The 19,287-nt window shown below is 34.4% G+C and overlaps 1 protein-coding gene across 1 annotated transcript; it reads right to left on the bottom strand.

Annotated features, from left to right (window-relative positions):
- Positions 1 to 16,311: 16,311 nt before the first annotated feature.
- Positions 16,312 to 18,881, bottom strand: LOC114343936 (uncharacterized). The gene is made up of 2 exons (XM_028294778.2): positions 18,656 to 18,881; positions 16,312 to 16,749 (listed from the first exon to the last, which is right to left on the bottom strand). Exons 1-2 carry the CDS (start codon positions 18,698 to 18,700, stop codon positions 16,381 to 16,383), a joined length of 414 nt encoding a protein of 137 aa, XP_028150579.1. The 5' UTR covers positions 18,701 to 18,881; the 3' UTR covers positions 16,312 to 16,380.
- Positions 18,882 to 19,287: the final 406 nt, after the last annotated feature.

Genomic DNA, 19,287 nt, shown 5'->3' on the forward strand with positions numbered 1-19,287 from the left:
GTGAAACAAACAAAAGGCACCATACTTATACCGAAACAAGAAATACAGGGGGCGATTTTAAGAGAAACTCTCAGCGAAGCCTGCAATCAACTAGCCTGGACCGAACTGATCAAAAATACCGATGAACCTATTCAAGTAGCACTCACCGATCCTGTTAAAAGCAATCCAATAGATCTTCATGAATATCATCTGTACACTTCGGACATCATTCCTATGGAAACAGAAACACTAATAGATATTGATCCCCTCATCAGAACAGATCATCTAAATCCAGAAGAGGAGATGCATATCAGACGTTTATGCAGAAAATTTTTAGACATATTCCATAATCCTGATGAGACCTTAACATTTACAAATCAAATAAAACACCATATAAGAACAACGGATGAAGTCCCAGTTTTCACAAAATCATATCTATATCCACATGTTCATCGAGAAGAAGTTAACAAGCAGATAACATCAATGCTGGACCAAGGCATCATCAGACCAAGTCAATCGCCGTGGTCATCGCCGATCTGGGTCGTGGCGAAAAAACCAGACGCCTCAGGAAAAATCAAATGGATAACCGTAGTCGATTATACGAAGTTGAATGAGAAGACTATGGATGATAGATACCCACTCTCAAATATCACGGACATCCTCGATAAACTAGGACGCTGTCAATATTTTTCCACCCTTGATCTAGCCAGTGGATTCCACCAGATAGAAATGGCAGAGGAAGATATACAGAAAACAGCATTTAACGTTGAAAATGGCCACTACGAATATCTCAGAATGCCTTTTGGATTGAAGAATGCACCAGCTAAATTCCAGAGGATAATGGACAACATGCTTAAAGGATTCGTAGGAGAAATCTGCTTAGTATACATGGATGACATTATCGTATACTCAACCTCACTCCAGGAACACATGGTCAACCTTAAGAAAATCTTCGAGAGACTACGAGAAACAAAGTTCAAGATACAGATAGATAAATGCGAATTTCTGAAAAAGGAAGTCGAATTTTTGGGTCATGTCGTAACTCCTGAAGGAATAAAACCAAATCCAAGCAAAATTAAAGCCATCATAGACTATCCCATACCAAGGACAGCAAAAGAGATTAGAGGATTTCTCGGACTACTTGGCTATTACAGGAAGTTTATCAAGGATTTCGCAAAAATAACAAAGCCTCTCACCTCATGCTTGACGAAAGATGCCAAAATATAACACACTGAAAAATTCCTCAACTGTATCAAAATCTGCAAGAACCTGCTAACCAACGATCCACTTCTACAATACCCGGATTTCACGCAGTTTTCAATCTCACCACAGATGCAAGCAACTTTGCTATAGGTGCCATTCTGTCACAGGGTCCTGTAGGACAAGATAAACCCATTGCGTATGCATCACGAACACTGAACGAAACAGAGCTCAAATATTCCACCATCGAAAAGGAAATGCCTGCAACCATATGGGCTACTAAATATTTTCGACCTTATTTATTCGGAAGAAAGTTCAAAATCCTCTCCGATCATCGACCACTTCAATGGCTATTCTCTCTAAAAGATCCGAACTCAAAACTTGTTAAATGGAGGTTAAAACTCGAAGAATTCGACTACGAAGTCATATACAAAAAGGAAAATTCAATACCAACGCTGATGAATTATCCCCTACTGAAATCCACACTAAAGAAATAAACACCGTTGATGAGCACATGGAAGAAATAATCAGCCTATTATCCAGAAAAGAAGATGAAGACATATCCATGGTCAACCACCCAAGATCAGTATGCGATCCAGACGAAGTAATTCCTATGGGCGACTTAGACGAAATTATTAAAGAAAACCAAACATCCGGCCTAACTGCAGAAGAAATGAAAGTAATAGATGAAATTCTACAAGAACAAGATCAAAAAATTGAAAGTCACCCAACAAGTCCTCTATATCAACAAGTCAACAACACAGACGGTACCCAGCATTCTACAGAAGAAAACCCAATACTCGGAATTCCAATCAGCGAAAGATCATTGAACTGTTTCAACAATCAAATCATATTCAAATTGGTAAACTACAATCCTGCAAAACCTATAACAGAACAGTGCTTCCTAACAAAGAAAAGAATGCACGTCCAACTCGACAAAAGCGACCTAAAAAATGATGTTTTTAACTTCTTCAAAAATTACGTTGACACAAAAAAAGAAATACGCCATCCTATTCAAAACTGATGAACTCTACCATACTGTCTGCAACATACTTCGTGAAACATTCAAGAATTCTGCATTTGATCTTGTCAAATGCAACAACCTCTTAGAAGATATAAACAGTACAGAGAGACAGAAAACCATCGTACAAGACTATCATTAAGGAAAAACAAATCATAGAGGAATTAACGACACAGAAATTCAAATCAGAAAACACTATTATTGGCCAACGTTGAAAAAGGATATAGAAGAATACATTAATCTCTGCGATACTTGTCAAACAAACAAATACGACAGAAATCCCGAAAACCCGAAGTTTATGTTAACCCCAACACCAACGAAACCACTAGAAATTGTTCACGTAGACACATACCAAGCAGCAGGACAAAAATTCCTTACCATCATCGACGAATTTTCAAAATACGGACAAGCATACCCAATAGAAGGATCATCATTTAAAAACGACACTCACCTATAACATATAAACCAAGCACGAAAATCTGCACTCGAAAAACAGTAAAACGAAACAAATTCTCCCCAGATTTTCATCCAAAATAGTCAAAAATAACAATCTTGTTACTATTGATACCCAAGATACTACGGTGCACAAGAAGAACATTAAACATCAACCACCAATGAAAACTAAACCCAAAAATACTTTACAGATGTATCTCAGTAACAGCCCAAGAAGTGAAGATCCAGGACCTTCGAGACAATCCAGGGATCCTTCCTGTTAAGATCGGAGAAGCCAGAATCCAAACTAGCACTCACGATTTCATACACTATTTCCAATTAGAACCAATAGCACAAGAAATCGAAACATTAGAATCTCAATATCAAACTACAACCATAGCTATAGAAAATAGACTCAGCCAACCGTACTTCGACAGTCTACAGAACTTCGACCAAACATTGCAATATCTCCTCAAAACAGCCCAAGAGAAACTCGACTCAATCTATCCTGCAACCAGAAATAAAAGAGGTCTTATCAATGGCTTAGGAAGTATTATAAAATCTATATCAGGAAACTTAGATCAAGAAGATGCAGTAAGATATGATGCTGCAATTCAGACACTTGAACTTAATCAACAGAATATTATTAACAACATCCACAACCAATTAAGCCTTAATAAGAAAATAATGAACAACTATAATGAGACAGTAACGTTGCTAACCCACAATCAAAAGATAATAGCAGCAGAAACCAACAGAATAAGAACGGATTTAAATCAATTCGTCTTTGATTTCAACCACTACATGCAAGTTCGAAACGTTCTAGACCAGATGAATTTAGCCTTACACACTATCATACAAATATTAGATGACTTACAGACAGCAATTACGTTTGCAAAAATCAAAACTCTTCACAATGGACTTATAAAACCAGACGAAATCAGATGGATCATCCAGAAGATGCTAGAACATCACCCAGCTTCTCAGCTACTATACCTCCAAGAAGAAGATCTGATGAAATACTACGAGATAGTAGAAGTAGATGGTTACTATTCCAACCATTCTCTAGTCTTTATCTTACATTTCCCTATTCTTCATTCCAAAGTATTTACATATTTTCATTTATATTCACTTCCAACCATCAACAATACAATGATTTTCCCACCTGGGCCATATTTAGTTTCTAATTCGGAACTTTTCCAATACATGGACGTACCAGGCAGAAAAAGCGAACCGAAGAAATTCATCTGTCCAGAGAAGTTCCCACAAGAAAATACAGAAACCGATGACTGCATAAATCAAATCCTAAAATTATCCAACGACGCCGCTCAGTGTCAAAACGTGCCAATCACAATTAGCACAAAAATTATCCAAAAAGTATCTGAAGCCCACTATATTGCTGTTATTCCAAAAGCTACTAAAATTTCCACCCACTGTTCTACTTCCAAAATTGAAGTACTAGAAGGAAGATTCCTGATAGAACTACCCCCAGGATGCGAGTTCAGAACCAACAACGAAGTTTACATCAACTCCAAAGCAGCAGTAAAAGAAGAACCTTTAACCCTGCCAAAAATCAAAATTAAATTCCAAAGAGAAGATCCAACAGTGAAGCCTCTAAAGTTAGACAGAATCCAATTAGATGAACTGCATAAACTCTCAACCGAAGAAGAAAGACTCCAACCCGTGACCCTAACAACAATGGACCATTATCATCTGTGGACACCACCAATATATTTCTTGGCAATTGCCCTTATCATTCTCCTGGTTTACAAATAACGAGAGTTATGAAAAAAGAAGAAAATGGAAGAAGACGAAGAAGAAGAGGATGCAGCCGATCCGGAACCAACGCCTTCAGTTTTGTTCATCCCTCACAAAACTTCTCAAGGGGATGGAGAAATTATGGAGCAATAACCCCAGAGGTCAGCGATCGCAATCAGCAGTTTTACCTTTTATATTCAGCATTTTGATTTTATATAAAAGTAATATCATTGTAATTAATTTCAGTTGTTATTTTCGATCAATTAAAAGTGAAGCATATTTGTAAAAGTTAATAAAGGGTCTTTTTAAAAACTACCTTAGTGACTTTAAACCTTTCGTCTCGACGTTGAACATAACCAAACCATCTCAACCTATGCTCTCTCATTTTGGCATAAATTAGTGCCACACCTAGACTTCCCCTAATATACTCATTTTTAATTTTATCCTTTTTTGTCACTCCTATCATCCATCTAAGCATTCTCATTTCCGCCACATGCATTCGTTGTTCCTCTTTCTTTTTCACTGCCCAACATTCAGTTTCGTACATCATAGCTGGTCTTATGGCTGTTTTATAGAATTTTCCCTTCAACTTCATTGGAATTTTCCTGTCACACAGCACACCACTCGCTTCCTTCCACTTCATCTATCCAGCCCTAATTCTACTGCATGCATCTCCATCTATTTCTCCATTACTCTGTAATACCGATCCCAGGTACTTAAAACTATTGCTTTTTACAAGCGACAGCATATATCTGTCACACACCGTTTAGCGGAGGTGGCGCCCCAAAGTTGGCAAGTTTTTAAAAAAATGTTTTTAAAAGAAAATTATTTTTCCCTAACCGTAATGGGAATCAAGAAGCAACCCAGCGGCAATTAATCACAAATAAATGTCTGATTTGTTGGTATAGCTTTTATTTAAGGACAATTGTCCATTTTTTAATTACAGAGTGTTAAATTTTAAAAAGCCCCTTTTTATATTTATACCATCTGAACCGCTTATGCTAGCGTAAAAAAACTTCGATTACCGATGTACAAGTATTATTTACAAAGGACCAGGCAACACTCCTTATGGAAAAGTGGTCCCGGTCAAATTTGATAAAAGTTTGGTCAATGATACTTCTTGATGTGTAGATTAAAAAAGTCCATGGCACCTGGGTCTGAATAACTACTATTCTCGAGTTACAGCCTTCTGAAGTTATTGTATTCGGGTGCTCGGTTTACGTTAAGTGCACTAATTTACGGTCAAGTGAACGAAAATATTTATTATTAGAAGAAGAGAAACTCATGTTCTTCATACATACTTGCGTGTTGTATATGAATTCGTGGTCAAAAATAGTTGGATCGTATTTTAGTCTTCAAAAAACCTCCAAAAAGTCTTCAGAAAACTAAAGAAGTGCGGTATAAAAGGTGCTGCTAGATCGATATAAGCATTATCATGTTTTCATGAATGCTTCTCAGTTATGGAATACCAGCAAAACTACAGTTCCGCCTTATCTTTAGAAAACTACTGAACAGTGGCGGATCTAGGGGGCAATTCCACTCGTAACATGTTTCAGAATAATTAAAGAAAAAATTGTTGAAACATAAAAATACATTAGTTGACATGAAACTTGTCCCGCATATCAGATATAAGACAGGTAGAGAACGTGGGCTTGATTTCAATACAAAAAAAAAACAAAGTAAATGGTAGTTTGTAAATGCTAAATATTAATTACAATTGTCTACGGAAAAAGCGGGTTTAAATCATCTTCGACTATTCGTATGTTACCATTTTGCTGATTTCGGTTAGATGCATCATACGTCGTGTTAACTAACGACCTATCAGGATACTTAACATTGGGTTGATGTCTTGCAAAGCCTAAAAACCATATAAGACACTGGTGATATGAGCACAAGTACCTACAGTACAGTTCTCGCACCAGATTGACAGGTACAGTAGTACCCATTAATCGGTTCTTCTACAGGCTCATCTTCATCATTATCTTCATCAACCGTATAGGAAATGAATACTTGATGTTTTGTAGCTTGCCGAAACCTAGAAAATATTCGAACTCTTATGAATCCCGGTTTATCCATATTCTCATCAATTTGAAACTCTTCGTCATTTTCTCTTATTATTTTATCTTGTATGTAAGATGGTGCCAGTTTAATTTGATATATCCCAATCGTAAGGTCTTTTAGGTAGTCTAAGTCGAAAACAGGAAAGTTAGCAAAATCATGATTATGAAGCCTTCTCCATTGACCATTTCTTCTATATGATTATACCTAAGTATGAATATTATAGTTGTTATAAAAATAACCCTACAAAATTATTCTCCATAATATTTTGTATTAAAAAGCTCATCATCATTGGCTGTAGAACCCCTGGTGGACATCGGTCTGTTCGAAAATCAGCTTCCATTCCATTCTATCCTCCGCCTTGGTTTTCCAATTTCGTACTCTTAACACCCGTAACTCATCTTCTCTGGTCCTTAAATCGTACTCTGGGCCATGGGCTCCCATGCCCATGGGCAGGGGGGCCGTGACCCCCCTGGCTTTTTGGGTGCTTTGCATTATATTGGTTATTCAAATTATACAAAATATAATGTGCAACATCTTCACGTTTGCCACCCCCCTAAAAATTTTTATATGGGCGCCCGTGCTCTGGGCTTACGTCTTTTCGTCACACTATCCGCTCTTTGGTTATAAATGTGTTTTGATGGCTCCATTTCGTTCATTTTCGTTAAATAAAGTTATTTCATTAATTCTGGAACATGTTACCGGTGGAATTACCCCTATCCCTCCTAGATCCGCCACTGTTCAGTAGTTTTCTAAAGATAAAGCCGAACTGCAGTTTTGCTGGTATTGCATAACTGAGAAGCATTCATGAAATCATGATACTGCTTATATCGATCTAGCAGCACATTTTATACCGCACTTCTTTAGTTTTCTGAAGACTTTTCGGAGGTTTTCAGAAGACTAAAATACGATCCAACTATTTTTGACCACAAATTCATATACAACACGCAAGTATGTATGAAGAACATGAGTTTCTCTTCTTCTAATAATAAATGTTTTCGTTCACTTGACCGTAAATTAGTGCACTTAACGTAAACCGAGCACGCGAAGCCAATAACTTCAGAAGGCTGTAACTCGAGAATAGTAGTTATTCAGACCCAGGTGCCATGGACTTTTTTAATCTACACATCAAGAAGTATCATTGACCAAACTTTTATCAAATTTAACCGGGACCACTTTTCCATAAGGAGTGTTGCCTGGTCCTTTGTATAATTCACCCCCATATTTTCCCCGAAACCACCCAAAAAAAGGAAAATGAATAAAGAAAATATGCAAAAATTGACTCTGGGCCACCACTGTGGCTTTAAGGCGCAAAGAAAGTTAGTTTAGATTATGTAGTTCTTTTATTTGTCATAATATATAAGTATATTATTAATAAAATGAATAGGTGACGAAAAAAAAAACAAAAACTGGAGCCCGCCAAAGCATTTCTGAGGTTTGCGGCGCCACTATGCCGTAACTGTTGCTTATACGAAAAAAATGCATAGGAACTTATTTGTAGAGCAAATAGTGGTCTTTAATCCTGTATAAGCGTTGTTTCAAAAAATATATAGGTAATGAGAAAATCGTAAAAATATGCTCGCCAAACTTATTTTCATGGATAGGGGAAGTTTCCGCAGGTATTTTGCAATAACCATAATATATAAATGTATATATAAATATATTTATAAAAAACCCTACTAATGGAGTAGGATTTTTTCCTAGCCACTTTAAAGGAATGAAAATATGTGTTCCGGGGCAAATTAAAAAAAAAGTTAGTCTCATAATAAGCACCCCTTGACATACCAGAAAAAAAAAATACCGGACTTGTGTCGAGTTTGCGAAGTTTAATCTCTGTTTCCTACACTAATATACTAATCAAAGAAACAACAATAAAATTTGTATAGTAAATAGTGGATAGTGATGATGACGAGGTCATTGCTGTTGTGGCAACTCTTTTATTACTGTCCAAAAATCATAACCATAGTACATAATATTTGGTTGCAAACGAATTAAATAATCACCTTGCTAAATTTCAATTATTTTATATAATGAGTATTCAAACATTTACATTGTTTTATTGTGGGTCCTGGTTTAAAAAACGATATTTTCTTGTTATTGTCTATTCGAGTACCACTTCAGGTTATAATTATTGTACAACTCTTTGTTCTGCTCCACCACAGAATTCAATACAATATTAAATTATTGGTCGCATTCATTTTACGCATGTAATTAATTAGTTAAAACAATGAAACTGATATCGAAAAATAGAGCACGTCCTATTTCATGAAACAGGTTTCAATAAGATAAAAATGTTTCATGGGATTGAATCACACTCGTTTCATAGATATGCGGACGTCTATTTGTTTAGCAGTGTTTTATTTCCACGAAACGTGTTTCACGTTTCATGTTTCTTTGGTGTGCGCCTTCGGAAGATAAAAATGTTTCACACGCATGAATCACACTCGTTTCATTGGTATGCGGACTTCTATTTGCTTAGCATTGTTTTATTTTCATGAAACGTGTTTCACGTTTTATGTTTCATGTTTTACGTTTCATGTTTGTTTGATGTGCGGGCCTGTCTTATAGATCTATATTGTACAATGAAAAGCGGAGTGTGCATAAAAGACTACCCTGTGGTATAACTATACTTGTTAGTCATGGTGGTAAACGCTTGTTCTTTATTTTTAAGTAAGTTAATCTATTCTGGTACAAGGATATAAGGAAATTTGAAATGTTAACTGGCATTCCAAGTTATAACAATTTGTCATAAATAATGTTTAAATTTATGTTATCAAACGCAGAGGTTACATCTATAAATGCTGCAGATGGTGACGCTTAATTTATGAAATTGAGCCCTATAGAAGAAACTAGTGAATCTGGAGCATCCTGTGTAGATCTGGATTTTTGTAAGCTATATTGAGATTTGGGGAGGATATTTTTGGAGTTAACTCAGTATTCAAACAGATTTTTGATTAATATTTCTAGAGATTTTAGTATATAACTTAATGTTATAGGTCTTTAAGACTCAACGTTGTTATCTGGTTTTCCTGGCCTTTTTGTATGTAAAACAAATAGCCCTCCCATGTTTTGAGAATAGTTGTTTCTCGTTTTGCCATATATTGATAAAAAATTTGTAATAATATCTAATGATTTGTATTCTGTAGGCAGAAAATATAGCATTGAGTATAATATACAATATATCTCTAGAGATGAAGTATTATTTTATTTGAATCCGTGATTTAATTCTCACACTTCAAATGGGTTTTCTAGATTGAAGTTTTCTCTAGATATGGTGACTGTAGCATCGTTTATAAGTTTTCTCTAGATATGGTGACTGTAGAATCGTTTATTTGGCTTGGCACCCAAGGAGAAGAAATTTTGATGTAAAAGTCTTCTATTCATACAGCTTCGGGGTTTATCGGAAGTTTATTGGAGTGCTTTCAGTTTACTTTCTTCCAGACCTTGCTGATTGGAGTGTGGTTGTTAAAACTTAATATATAATCTGTCAAATCCTGAATAAGGTGGCAATGAAATATTTGCTATTATTTTGTAAGTTGCCGATTGTCAGAATGACAAGATCCAATAATTTAATTTCATTACGTACACCTTCGAAAAGCATTTGTATTTTAGAAGAAGAATAAATGTAATACAGTAAAAATAATTCCTTTTTATTAGAACCAAGACAATAATACAGTCCACACAAGATATTTATACATATTTTTTGGTCCAATTCGAGCCCCATATTTTGAAAATCAATTGCAACGATCTATTGAAGAAGAAGCCACAAGCGAAGTCTATAGTAGCAGTCAGTGGCCCAGTCGTGAACCATTTTAGAGAAATAATTATTACACAAAGAGGTGATATTCAATAAAATCAATTGCGACGATCTATTGAAGAAGACGCCACAAGCGAAGTCTATAGTAGCAGTCAGTGGCCCAGTCAAGTAGTGAACTATTTTGGAGAAATTATTACACAAAGCGCACACCTAGTTCAATAGTGCCACAAGCAGTACCGGCGCTAGGGTATAAGGCGCCCGCCTGCAAAAGTAGCATAGGCGCCCTTCGGTTTCTTTTAAATTAGTATTTTGTATGGCACCAGCAGAAAAAAGGTCAATTTGGCGCCCCCCAAACAGGGGCGCCCGCCTGCAGTGCATCCCTTGCAGGCCCGTTATCGCCGGCCCTGGCCACAAGTGCAAAACACAATATTCTCGAGAAATGAGCAAAACGTTCTGTAGTAAAGGCGTTTTGCCCTGTAAAAAATTTATTTTAAGAATGACTGGCTTCAAAATTACAATTTAGGTAGCAAATTATACACTTATTGTCTGGATCTTATTACAATTTATTAAAAATAAAACGTTATTATTATTTTGATAGTTATGGCGATATTGCATTGTGAAGAAAGTCATTTATAAAACGATACCTAGGAGATACGGCGGCAATATAATGAAAAAATCAATTGATTTTTGTAGTTGTGGCCGTATTGAATTACACACACCGGCAAAATTAGCCGAACACCTTAAAAATGGGACATGTTTGATGTCACGAATTTTCTAAACCAGTGGTTCGATTTAAGTGATTCTTTTAGTATGTTATAGCCTTATTATTTAAGAATATCGTTGTGATAATATTGTTGCTAGACAGGTAAATATCATTTTATGCCGGGTGTACCAATCATACTGTGTTTTTTTCTTAAAGTTTGGAACACCCTGTGGAATATTCTAGCATATGTAAAATATTAAAATTAAAACTTGATTGTAGAGTTACGTTTTCTTAACATTATCCTTTTCGATTAATTTAATTATGTGGGATAATAAAAAAGTTATGTGCGTTAACAACTATCCATGTTTTTCATCAATAAATCCTCATAGTAGGGGAGGAAAATATGCTAAATTTGCAGTTACTCGAGTGTTATGGGGACCTATTGGATTGTGAAGAGTATGTACTAAAACCAGAAAAAGGTTAAGTTAAGTTTACCTTATAGTGGGGGACCTTTCATTTTTTAATTTAATTTTCCATTTGAAACAATCGTTTTTTTCCGATTATAGCGCGATCTATCCATAATTCGAAAAAATGTGTCGAATAAAAGTTGCTTATTTTTACGTATAGAATCCAAATCTGCAATAAAAATTGGGGCTCCTAAGATTTTAAATTAAATCCCCCACCCCCACCTCCGTGGGGGCTCGTGTTTGGTGCCATTCGATAGATTTTTCAAAAATATTGAATACGTGTCTTTTGCAGTTTTTCGATCTGATGTTCATTTTTCGTCGATGTTGTATATAAAATTTATAAAAAACATACAAAAATAAATACTGAATATTGCGTACTTGATTCAAATGCATGTGCGTTCAGCGTTTGACATAAAACGGTTTGGTGCCATTCGATAGATTTTTCAAAAATATTGAATACGTGTCTTTTGCAGTTTTTCGATCTGATGTTCATTTTTCGTCGATGTTGTATATAAAATTTATAAAAAACATACAAAAATAAATACTGAATATTGCGTACTTGATTCAAATGCATGTGTGTTCAGCGTTTGACATAAAACCCCCCTCGAAGCTAGTTCAGCTGAAATCCACGGGAGGTCGTCATTGTGACATCGCTTACATCGCGTAATAATTAATTTATTTAATACATCTATTGAATTACTTTAGGCTTGTTTATTAAACTAAGCAGATAATGATGGTAGGGGAGCCCAAGCGGAGATTTTTGCAGTTACTCGAGCGCGTCAGATTATCACATGGGAAGAAACCTTGTACCCTGTAAATGTACCTATAGCATATATTGGTTTTTAACGCAGGGGAATTCATTAAGGGGGGACGGAAAAAAAATATATTTTTAGAAAAACTCGAAATCGTCAGATTAAGATAAGGTAAGTTAAGTACATGCAAAATAGTGTATATTTAAAAAATCTGACGATTTGAGCGGGGCGTAAGAAAATAAGTGAGTCACAAAGTTTCACAAAAAAAGCGAATATTTCGCGAAATAAACGTCAGATTGAAAAACTAAAAAATACGTGTTCAATATTTTTCAAAAATCTATCGAATAATACTAAACACGTCACTCCTCGGAGAGGGGTGGAGGGTAAATTAAAAATTTTAAATACGATATTTCGCGAAATGAACATCAGATCGTAAAACTGCAAAATATACGTATTTAATATTTTTTAAAAATCTATCGTTTGGCACCAAACACGACCCCCACGGAGGTGGGTGGGGGGTTACTTTAAAATCTTAAATAGGAGCACCCAATTTTTATTGCAGATTTGGATTCTTGACGTAAAAATAAGCAACTTTTATTCGCAACATTTTTTCTAATCATGGAGAGATGGCGCTATAAGCGGAAAAAATTATTGGTGGAAATGGAAAATTAAATTAAAAAATGGAGAGTCTCACACTATATGCAAAACTTTTCTTAACTTTTTTTGGTTTAGCACCCATCCTTCACAACCCAATAGGTCCCCATAACGCTCGAGTAACTGCAAATTTAGCATACTTTCCTTCCCTACTATGAGGATTTATTGATGAAACACATGGCTAGTTGTTAAAGCCCATAACTTTATTATTTTAAAACAGAAGCAAATGAATCAAATAAGAAAATGTTAAGAAAGCCTAAGGCTATAATTGAGTTTTAATTTCAATATTTTATGTATGCTAGAATATTCCACAGGGTGTTCCGAACTTTACGAAAAAAACACAGTATGATTGTTACACCTGGTATAAAATGACATTTACCTGTCTAGCACCAATATTATTACACCGATATTCTTAAATAATAAGGCTATAACATACTAAAATAATTTAAATCGGACAACTGGTTTAGGAAATTCGAGACATCAAAAATGTCACATTTTTAAGGTGTTCGGCTAATTTTGCCGGTGTGTGTATTTGACTTGTATAATACTCCCAATGGTATTTCGTTTTATTTTTAAATTAAATGGTATTCATTTAATTTTGTAGATATGCGTTTGTGTGTCAACATTATATTACTTTAATCAAAAGTAACTTTGTTCATCATCATCTTCATACGTTTCCTCGTAAGTCGATACTTCCTCAAATAATTTTAATAATCTTTGCTTCTCGTTCTCGTAATCCATATCTAAATATAAATAAACAAATATATAAACATGGAAAATAAGAAAAAGATCTTAAATTTGCTTACTAATTAAAACTATTGATGTCTGATTTAAACACAAAAATTTTGTATATAAATACTCCAATACTCGCACCCGGTGTACCACACCGTCACAGTATATAGAGGTTCCCTCTTTATACTGTGACACCGTGTTGTCTAATAATAAAAGTACAATATTCTTTTTTACACTGCACGTGGACTTTACCCACAGTTGTTTGACTGACGACTGAAGAGGTATATGCAGCAGCAATTCAAAATCTCCACTACAATCAGAGTTACAGGAAGTTATTTACATGGCCGGTCTCACACACCGTGTGGGAGCAACGAAGGGTTAAGAGCCAATATATGGTAGAGGTATATTTACAGGGTACAAGGGTTCTCCCTATGTGATAATCTGACGCGCTCGAGTAACTGCAAAAATCCCCGATTAGGCTCTTCTCTCCTACCATATTGCTCACGATATACCCCGAATTAAATCCAATCTAGTATGTGTGGGACACTTTAAAACGTCATATTTGGAAAATAAATCACGGTCCTATGGCACTCAGAGAGCTAAAATTGCAGCAAAAGAAAAATGGAATTATTATTCTATTCGTCAAGCATATTTATATTATATTCAAGATTACATTCAGAGTGACGATTATAAGTAGTGCTCAAAGTTCGAGGGGGGAATACTCACTATCAATTTTATTATTTATTTTAATCAAAACATTAAAATATGACGTCTTAATTAATACTTATAGTCCAGTCGGGTTAGACAAATAACATACCTAACCTTGCATTAGGTGCTGCCCCAAATTTTATTTCTCCAATCCTTAGCGGGGATCAATAGTCGTGTAAATTTAAAACCTCGACTGAATTACGCCGTTGCGTTAGCCGCCATCTTGATTTTAATCGAGAACCGTTTTTGATTAATATTTCCGCCATTTTGAATTTTTCGACAAAAAATATAAGAACCAAAACTTTTGAAAATGTGATTTTATATAATTTCTATTATTATAATTTTTTCGGACAGTCGATATTTTCCGAGTTATGGCGGAAAAGAGTGACAGTTAGAGCATAGTTATTGAATTATCTCGTTTATGATTAGATTTACGACAAAAATGTTCCTATAGAAAAAGAGAGAGAATTGAATTCTGCATAGTTCAGCTCTCCTTCATTTTTTTGCTAAAATTAATATTTAAGGGAGTACGTATGCGGTAATGGATCGAGCGTAAGACGTGATTGATTTTATAGCAATTGTTTTTGTTCAATATCTACGCCATTTTCAACTAAAATTGTTCTAAATATTATTTCCTACAATTTCTTTTAACATTTTTTTTTCATGCGGTTGATATTGTCCGCGTTAAGTGGGAAAATAGTAAAAAGTGGTGGGGGAGCATAATTATTGAATTGAATCTTGTTCCGATTTGCCCCAAATTTTATAATTCTATCCTTTAGAGAAAATCAATAGCAGTGTAAATTTAAAATCGCGACTGAATTCCGCGGTTGCAATAGCCGCCATATTGATTTTAAAGGAGAACCGTTGTTGCTTAATATCTCCGCCATTTTCAACTTCTCGACAAAAACGGTAGGAACTAAAATTGCTGGAAATGCAATTTCGAACAATTTCTTTTGCACATTTTTTTATGCGAATAATATTTTCCGAGTTAAGGGGGAAACTAGTGGAAGCGGAGGAGAAGCATACTTATTGAATTTTCTCATTTATTATTAATTTTACGTCATGATTACAAAAAGATCATGTGATAAACAAAAAAATTATATTTTATACAATTTTTGAAACTTCAGTGAAACACCAACCAAACTAAGTACATAAAAGACAAAAAAATAACAACTTATATGCATTAAGTTCACTTAATTTTATTAACTAGCGGGTTTTATTGGTTGAATTTGTCTGTAGATATTTTAAGTTTGATGTCCGCTAATATATTTTTATATTTCAACAATTTTTTTAAAAAATTTTTACCCTCTTTGGAGAATTTCCCCATTCCCCCTCTTGTAGACCCGCCACTGGTTCTCTCGAAAAATTGTAGTAAATCGTAATTGCAAAAATTTCAGTCCTATACTTTTTGTCGAAAAGTTGAAAATGGCGGAGATATTGAACAAAAACAATTGGTATAAAATCAATCAGATCTTACGCTCGCACTTTGACCGCATACGTACTACCTTAAATATTGATTTTATCAAAAAAATGAAAGAAATCAAAATTGTGCAAAATTTAATTCTCTGAATTTTTGTGTAAAATATAATACATAATTCAATAATTCAATAAGTATGCGCTAACTGTCACAATTTTCTCCCAATAACTTGGAAAATATCGACCGCACGAAAAAAACTATACCTAATAAACTAAATTATAGGAAATCGCATTTTTAATAATTTTAGTTTCTACACTTTTTGTCCAAAAGTTGAAAATGGCGGAGATATTGAGCAAAAACGGTTCTCGTTTATAAGTAAGATGGCGCAGCTCGCAATACAAGCAAAATAAAATTTGGGGCAGCTCGTAATGCAAGGTCAAATGCTATCCCGACTGGGCTATTAGTTTCAAGATATTTTTTGTTTTCATACAAAATATTTCAATGTTTATTTTTTTCTAAATTATTCTCCTAACATGTGTTTAATTTATTTAACTATTAATTTCAAACGTGTTAAAAAAGTATTTTGGTAACATGAACCAATCACATTGAACATATTTATGATAATTTCACAATATTCCATATTTTGGTCCGAGGGTGTATATTTTTAAAATAATTTTAACGTAAACATATTTTTTTACTTAATATAATTTATTTACAGCTTTAATTTAGTATAACATCAAATTTACAATTTATGGTAATATTGAATATCGTTTTGAACGAAGCACAGGAACAACAAGTTGGCGGTTTTTCCAGAGTTGTCTGATTTTTTGGCGCATTTTTGGACGAGTCCATCAACCTTAGAATGATCTTTAACCACCAAGGAAACTTTGCTGGTAATAGCAGGAATATCAAGGTCTCCGTTGCTCTTCAATAAACCAGCTTTTACAGCCATGCAGAACATGTGAACACCTACTTGATGGTCATCAATGTTATTCTGAAGGTTTCTCAACTTATCTTCATCTTCATGGGTTTTAGGATCAGCTTGACAGTCAGCATGTACTTTAGCTAGTTTAATTCTTTCGCCTTCGGGAAGGTTTGGTAAATGGCTAGCCTGAAACGTAAAAAATAATATCAAAAATATATTTAAATACAAAATTTAAACATTTTTAATTTTTGAAAATGAAAACAAAAATATACAAGTAGTATATCCGCTAGAACCGGAAACACGAGAAATTACCACAGATGAAGAAGTTACTATAAATAGGTACACAAGTTCGACAAACACTTGAAAAGCTGAAGAACAGAAAAGCTGCAGGTAAAGACGGAATACCAAACAAATTACTGAAATGTTGTGGAACAGCAATGAAAAAAAAAATTAACAACATTAATTAAAAAAATTTTAAAACAAAATAATATACCAGAAGAATGGATAACTAGCGAACTAATGAACTAATTCTTCTATTCAAACACAGCCAGAAAACCATAGCGGTATAAACTTGTTAACTACTTCACTAAAACTTACAACTAAAATTTTACAAGAACTATTTAACTATTTTTTCCAGATAAGTAAAGTTCGTGTAACCTTCTGGCTAAGGTCTAGTGTTAGGGTTTTCAGGTCGCGCAAGCGCCCCTACCATGATTTAACGACTACTTATGTAGCCGAGACCGACGGCTTTACGTGCCCTCCGAAGCACGTTGGCGGCTCAATTGAAAAACTTGTCAGTGCCAGGATTCGAACCCGGGCCCTCCAGCTTGTTAAGCCAGTAACACAGCCACTACGTTGCGGCCGCCACTTTTTTTAACAGGGTTTTTAACAAGGGAATAACAGGGTTTTTGCACTGAAAGATCGTATCTAGATCCAATATTCGTCATAAAGCAAATTACCGTGAAATCACTTAAGTATAATACACAATAATTTCTGTGTCTGATTGACTTAAACAAAGCAGTTGACAGAGTAAGAATCAAAGATATAATCCATCTTCTATATAATAAAGAAGTTCATCTAAATATCATAAAATTTATTGAAAATATTTACCAAAAAAAAAATGGAAGTGAGAATAGATGGAAAACTTACAGAACAGGCGGAATCATTGAGCCTTATGGCTCTTCAAATTAATTACAGAAAAAAATATCCAAAGTGTCAACAAAGGAAGAGGAGACTGAAAGGGAAGCAAAGAAGTAAAAATATTCTGTTACACAGACGACGCAATATTGATAGCTCAAGATGAAGATAGTGTGCAAAGACTAATCCACAGCTTTAACATAAGAGCAAAAGAATTTAATATGATAATCAGCAAAGAACCAATCGGATGTAAAATTGAAATCGATGGCATCAGTATTGAACAAGTGATGGAAATAAAATACTGTGGATATAAGCTATGCAGCTATGGACACCTGGACAAAGAAGTGTACAAATACAAAAAGCAAATAGACAATAGACCAACAGTATGTGTTAATAACACAATATGACGAAACCGACCTATTAACACTGAGATGAACTCGTTGTAAGACTAATAATGACATACATAATGCATCAGAAACAAAACCCGACACAGCCACATCACAAAGATTATTGTAACCAGCAGGGATGAAATTACTAAGATGAATTACATGAAAAAAGCAGAGAGATCGAAAGAAGAGTGAAGATAATAGAAGAAAATGTAACGTAAATTGTATAAATACATGGACAATAAAAAAAATAATGGTATAACCAAATAAGCACAACATAGGTCAAAATAGGAAGAGATATTTCACCAATCGTCAGAATTTTTGGAAGACCGTTCAAAAGATGAAGTGACTACTTTCCAAGAGGTATCAATCCAATAATGAACAAGTAGAATTGCTTATAAAGAGGAAGAAGAGAAAAATTACGTTTTAATATTTTCCAGTAAAAATTAAAAAATAAGTAATAAATAATAAAAGAAAATAATAAAGTTCAAAATTGACATAAAAATTATTAACCAATATTAACAGAATGATGGTTTAAAGAACTGTTAAATAATATAAATATATCTTACCATAGCCACCACTAAAACACAAGCGAAAATAATGAAGGATTTCATTTTGTCTTGTAAGTTGTATCTGGTACTAAGTTTGAAGCGAGTTGTTGAATATCTTCCTTTACAATATCTTTAATCCTTTATATATCTACTTTATAACAAAAGTTGGAAATTTTCCAATTCCAATTAAACAATAAAAATGCATATATTCAATATCTGTAGCAAAATATTTAAAGTAGTAGGTGTTAAAGAAATGGAATTACCCGTATACAAAATCAAATCAGTAGATAGTCCATGTTGTGAGGCCGCTCCCGCGAATTTACAAAAGAATTTGGGGCGAATGAATTCGAGTAGGTTTTGTATGCAGAATATAGGGCTTTTCATTCACAGTCATTTGTTTCGAGCTTCTGTCATGTGTCACATAATATTAATATATCTAGGTCGTACGTTATTGGTATATTCCAATGATACAAACCAAAGACGTATGACGTAGATATATTAATATTATGTGACACATGACAGAAGCTCGAAACAAATGACAATCGATGAAAAGCCCTATTAGTTACATATTTTATACTGTTACGGTCCACAAATTAACTGTATTGGTGTAGGATTTGTAAGCGAAATTTTTGATTATTATTGAGTAAATG

This window comes from Diabrotica virgifera, chromosome 5 (assembly GCF_917563875.1).
Source record: "Diabrotica virgifera virgifera chromosome 5, PGI_DIABVI_V3a".
NCBI lineage: Eukaryota > Metazoa > Arthropoda > Insecta > Coleoptera > Chrysomelidae > Diabrotica > Diabrotica virgifera.